At 40.3% G+C, this 5515-nt stretch overlaps 1 protein-coding gene across 6 annotated transcripts; it reads right to left on the bottom strand.

Moving 5' to 3' along the window:
- Window positions 1-599: 599 nt before the first annotated feature.
- Window positions 600-5515, bottom strand: LOC118399667 (uncharacterized). 6 transcript variants are annotated; one of them, XR_008073695.1, is made up of 4 exons: window positions 5157-5514; window positions 3642-3853; window positions 1318-1828; window positions 600-1218 (listed from the first exon to the last, which is right to left on the bottom strand). XR_008073695.1 is itself a non-coding variant. In XM_035795935.2 (3 exons), the coding sequence occupies exons 2-3, from the start codon at window positions 3841-3843 to the stop codon at window positions 1518-1520; spliced, it is 513 nt and encodes a 170-aa protein (XP_035651828.1). In that variant the 5' UTR covers window positions 3844-3850; window positions 5157-5515; the 3' UTR covers window positions 600-1517. The 6 variants fall into 6 exon arrangements, 3 of the variants coding, with proteins under 3 accessions (XP_035651828.1, XP_035651829.1, XP_035651827.1); XR_008073693.1 differs by having other exon boundaries at window positions 600-1284; XR_008073694.1 differs by having other exon boundaries at window positions 1296-1828.

A 5515-nucleotide genomic window follows, 5' to 3' on the forward strand; every position in this document is an offset into this window, starting at 1 on the left:
TTCTATCAGGATTTGCTCCAGACAGTGATGTTTCCCTCTAAAACATGTGGCTGTATGTAACTGAATAGCAGCTAGTGGATATAATCTTATATTTTCACCTGTCCGGTCACAAACACCAATGCTCATTCATTCAAGCAATCCCACCTCTTTAAAAAACTCAAACAAATGAGGTACCCTTCTAACCCACTGTAATCATAGTTTTAAAAAACAACAAAAAAACAACATTGATTAGTAAAAAACAATATTATATCCTTCATATTCAAAATATCACACGTGTATATATATATGTAAACATCTTATAAACAACAAATAGTTTCCTGGAATGTGCATAGCTGTGTGTGTCTCATTTTCATTATACTGTTTGGATACAGAAAAGGCTAGAAAAGTCTGGATAGTTTTTAAAGCTGAAAGGTGATACTTCTTAAAGAAAACCTCCCTTCCTTCCTCCCTCCCTCCCTTCCTCCCTTCCTTCCTTCCTTCCTTCCTTCCTTCCTTCCTTCCTTCCTTCCTTCCTTCCTTCCTTCCTTCCTTCCTTCCTTCCTTCCTTTCCTTCCTTCCTCCCTCCCTTCCTTCCTTCCTTCCTTCCTTCCTCCCTCCCTCCCTCCCTTCCTTCCTTCCTTCCTTCCACCCTCACTTCCTTCCTTTCTTGAAGGAGCCTAACCTCTGATCTTTATGGGATTGTATTAGTAAAGACACACTTGTCTTCCTATTGCTTTAAATCAATCAAACCTTGTCAGACCTGTGATTTCCTCGGGGAAGGACTGTTAAGTGCCTACCTAGCTGTCACTGAGAAACTTTCACTACTGCCAATCAGCAGTCCATTATAATGTAACAAGACAGGAGGTGCAGGAGAGTATAACTGCTGATCAGTTCACTTTCTTTGTGATGGGAAACACAGTTCAACACGTTAAACTTACGATGAGGGATCAATAAATCAAAATCAATTAAATTAATCTCATGTTGATTGGTGAAGAAGCAGAAGCAGTGGAACGGACAGCAGTGGAACGGACAGCAGTGGAACGGACAGACTCTTTAGTACTGACAAAAGTCAAAAGTCAAAGTCTCAAATCACTATCTTCAACTTACCCTCGACTTATCTTCAATTTACCCTCAACTTATCTTCAACTTACCCTCAACTTATCTTCAACTTACCCTCAACTTATCTTCAACTTACCCTCAACTTATCTTCAACTTACCCTCAACTTATCTTCAACATACCTTCAACTTACCCTCAACTTATTTTCAACTTACCCTCAACTTATCTTCAACGTACTCTCAACTTATCTTCAACTTACCCTCAACGTATCTTCAACTTACCCTCAACTTATCTTCAACTTACCCTCAACTTATCTTCAATTAACCCTCAACTTATCTTCAATTTACCCTCAACTTATCTTCAACTTACAATTCATCTTCATCTACCTTCCTCTTTCCCCAGAACGGACGGCCATGTTGAAATAAAGTTCAGAAGTAAGAGTCTTTGGCCACTATCTCCCTCATCCTCATCGCCATCCTCGTCATCGTACGTCCTCTTTCCCAGTAGGAAGACTGGAGCGTGCCCTCTTCTTCTCCTTAAACCGGCCTGACCGAGACACCCTCAGGTTCCTACGACACGTCTGTTCGTTGAAGACCGACTCAAACTGGGAGTCATCGAAGGTCTCGTCGCTGAAGAGGCTGTTGCCTGTACTGACTGGTGCCTGTGACTGCTGTGATGCTGGTGGCTGCTGTGATGCTGGTGACTGCTGTGATGCTGTTGGCTGCTGTGATGCTGGTGGCTGCTGTGATGCTGGTGGTTGTTGGTCGGTTGGGAGTTTGGGGGCTGCTGCTGCTGAGAACAGTAGAATACATGTTGGGGGATTTCAAGGTGGCTTAACATATGTGGCCTGTTTCAGGAACTATGTCGCAGGTCACTACTTTACAGGAGAGCCGTTTGAACGTAAACAATAACTGATGATTTTACGAATGCTCAACACCTGTTGAATATGGCCAGAGTCTGTCAACATCAGCAAAATAACGTAATTAAATTGTTGCCAGGAGCACAGTCACCAACGCTCTAGATGACATGAAAATTGTCTAACCAAGCTCTGCTAGGGGGAGTAAAATGGTCAGAGTTTTGGATGGGGACTACAATTTAAGAGGATGATGCTGAATGGGTGGAAACAAAGAAGAGCTTTCTAGACAGGTACCAAAACATTCAAGGGCCATTTACATTTACACAAGTCAAAGAAGAGCTGTCCTGTAGGTACCAAAACATTCAAGGGCCATTTACATTTACACAAGTCAAAGAAGAGCCGTCCTGTAGGTACCAAAACATTCAAGGGCCATTTTCTCAAAAGTGAGTTTTACAAGTTGATCAACTTTTGAAAGCAGAATTACTTTCCCATTGTTTCCTCAACTGTAGTGATATAACATTTTGTAGCTCTGTGTCTCTATTTTTATCCAATGTAAAAAAAAACAACACTGTTTCAAATTTTGCAACATATGACAGAATCATGGCGATCGGTCACATTTTGGGGGCATACAAGGAGGCCATTGACATTTACACAAGTCATTTTTCCAACAATTGTTTAAAGACAGATTATTTAACTTATAATTCACTGTATTACAATTCCAGTGGGTCAGACGTTTACATACACTAAGTTGACTGTGCTTTTAAATAGCTTGGAAAATTCCAGAAAATAATGTCATGGCTTTAGAAGCTTATGATAGGATAATTGACACCATTTGAGTCAATTGGAGGTGTACCTGTGGATGTATTTCAAGGCAACTGCACATGGGGACACAGATCATACTTTTTGGAGAAATGTTCTCTGGTCTGATGAAACAAAAATAGAACTGTTTGGCCATAATGACCATCGTTATGTTTGGAGGAAAAATGGGGAGGCTTGCAAGCCGAAGAACACCATCCCAACCGTGAAGCACAGGAGTGGCAGCATCATGTTGTGGGGGTGCTTTGCTGCAGGAGGGACTGGTGCTCTTTACAAAATAGATGGCATCATGAGGGAAGGAAAATGATGTGGATATATTGAAGCAACATCTCAAGACAACAGTCAGGAAGTTAAAGCTTAGTCACAAATGGATCTTCCAAATGGACAATGACCCCAAGCATACTTCCAAATTTGTGGCAAAATGGCATAAGGACAACAAAGTCAAGGTATTGGAGTGGCCATCACAAAGCCCTGACCTCAATCCTATTGAACATTTGTGGGCAGATCTGAAAAAGCGTGTGCGAGCAAGGAGGCCTACAAACCTGACTGAGTTACACCAGCTCTGTCAGGAGGAATGGGTCAACATTTACCCAAATTATTGTGGGAAGCTTGTGGAAGGCTGCCCGAAACGTTTGACCCAAGTTAAACAATTTAAAGACAATGATAGCAAATACTAATTGAGTGTATGTAAACTTCTGACCCACTGAGAATGTGATGAAATAAATAAAAGCTGAAATAAATAATTCTCTCTACAATTATTCTGACATTTCACATTCATAAAATAAAGTGTTGATCCTAACTGACCTAAAACAGGCATTTTTTTATATATATTACTAGGATTCAATTTCAGTAATTGTGAAAAACTGAGTTTAGTAAATGTATTTAAGGTGTATGTAAACTTCCGACTTCACTGCGGGTGCTGAGATGACTTACAGTGTGGTGTTGCTAGGACTCCCTGTGTTGCTAGGACTCCCTGTGTTGCTAGGACTCCCTGTGTTGCTAGGACTCCCTGTGTGCTGGGCGTCAGAGGGTCCTTCACTGTGTCGAGGAGCTGAGTGGCGATGTCCTTGGTACCACTACTTGTTCTCTTATTGTTCCCCATAAATGCTCTCCACCAAGTCACTCTCTCTGCCATCCTCCACCTGCTAGAGACATTAACAGGTCCACCTTTATCCCGAGTATCACTCAGACATGTATTAAACAGTATATCTAAAACTAATGTTGTCATAGTGATGTCATAGTGATGTCATAGTGATGTCATAGTGATGTCATATCAACAGGTTGGCACAGTGTTATTACAATGTAATAACTATTTACAATACTGCCGTTATAACCGCGCAATGAATATTACGTTGTTGTTTTTTTTACACCAAACATCCTGAGCAGCATAATGCATACTCATCATCATCTTCTTCATCAGCAATTATAGCTCTATGATGATGCCCACAGTGTGAATTATATCCTGACATTCGGGAGATATTAAAAAAAAAAAAATTATGTGACTTCCTATAACGGTAGAAATGTATTCTATTTTAATGTGTCATGACCAGTCATGATGCTTTCATCTGATTGTCAAAATATATATATATTTTAAAAACATAAGGCTACATGCACATGTTCGTGTCACTCCAAAAATATTTTGTGCATCACAACAGCGCACTGTGCACCATCCCATATATATGAAATATATGAGACGCACTGTGCACCATCCCATATATATGAAATATATGAGACGCACTGTGCACCATCCCATATATATGAAATATATGAGACGCACTGTGCACCATCCCATATATATGAAATATATGAGACGCACTGTGCACCATCCCATATATATGAAATATATGAGACGCACTGTGCACCGCGATTGGATGAATAGAAAGAGTCACCTGTTATAAGACACACCAACAAGTCTAAATTACATTCGGTGATTGTCATTAGGCCTGCACTCTTGTAGCCTGATTAATTCATACGTTTTGTTGTCAAAATGAACTTTTTTTTGTTGTCAAAAATGAAAGTCTGGACACATGAGGAGGTGTTGAAATAGGGGATATATAGATGATATTTAAAAAAATAAATGTCAAAAAATAAGGCTACATGCATATGTTCGTTCCACTACAAAAAGACTTCGTGCATCACAACAGCGCACTGTGCACGGTACCATATATATGAAATATATGAGACGCAAATACAGTGTCTAGAACCTCATGTCTCATTCGCAACACCGACTATGCCTTTATGTTCTTCTTGGTCAGTGAAAGCCTATGAATATGAATACAGAACTTCTTTGCAAAAAAAAATAAACTAAACAGAAAACACAGCGCATACTATCCGTAACTATCTATGTGGTGCAGAACAGGTTTAATGGGCCGTGAGAACAGCTGAGACAGAGCTGTGATTCACCGCTCAGCAATGCTATACGCATCTCTACACCATCGGGCCACTCACCTGCACTATTCGGGCTGGTATGGGACAGGGTCGGAGCGGGTCGGACGTCTTCAATAACGAACTTTAGTCCGTGTTGATGTAAAAATCCATGGCTGATCTCTTGTGGAGTCAGTTGAAACGGTTTTTATGTTGTGCGTCCTAAAAGTGCGTCCACCTTTATACACGGATTCTCAGCACAAGCTATCTCCACTCATTCTCTTTCCACGGTTGAAAAATATATATATTTAAACCTAAATATCATTAATTTGATTCGCTCTCATAACTCGTTGTTTCGGTGATTCTCTGATTTAAAAAAAAAATACGACTGAATTTACAACTTTATATTGAGGCGTCTGCCTTTTAGTGGACCTGCAGGTTTC

The sequence above is a fragment of the Oncorhynchus keta genome, chromosome 20 (assembly GCF_023373465.1).
Source record: "Oncorhynchus keta strain PuntledgeMale-10-30-2019 chromosome 20, Oket_V2, whole genome shotgun sequence".
Taxonomy (NCBI): Eukaryota; Metazoa; Chordata; class Actinopteri; order Salmoniformes; family Salmonidae; genus Oncorhynchus; species Oncorhynchus keta.

What these genes read in the sequence shown, in the direction of transcription:
- LOC118399667 (XM_035795935.2), bottom strand. Translation starts at nt 3,843, where the DNA reads ATGGCAGAGAGAGTGACTTGGTGGAGAGCATTTATGGGGAACAATAAG. An exon ending in AGTCCTAGCAACACCACACT is followed by an intron (nt 1,829 to 3,641) that starts GTAAGTCATCTC and finishes TACTGTTCTCAG; the next exon opens with CAGCAGCAGCCCCCAAACTC.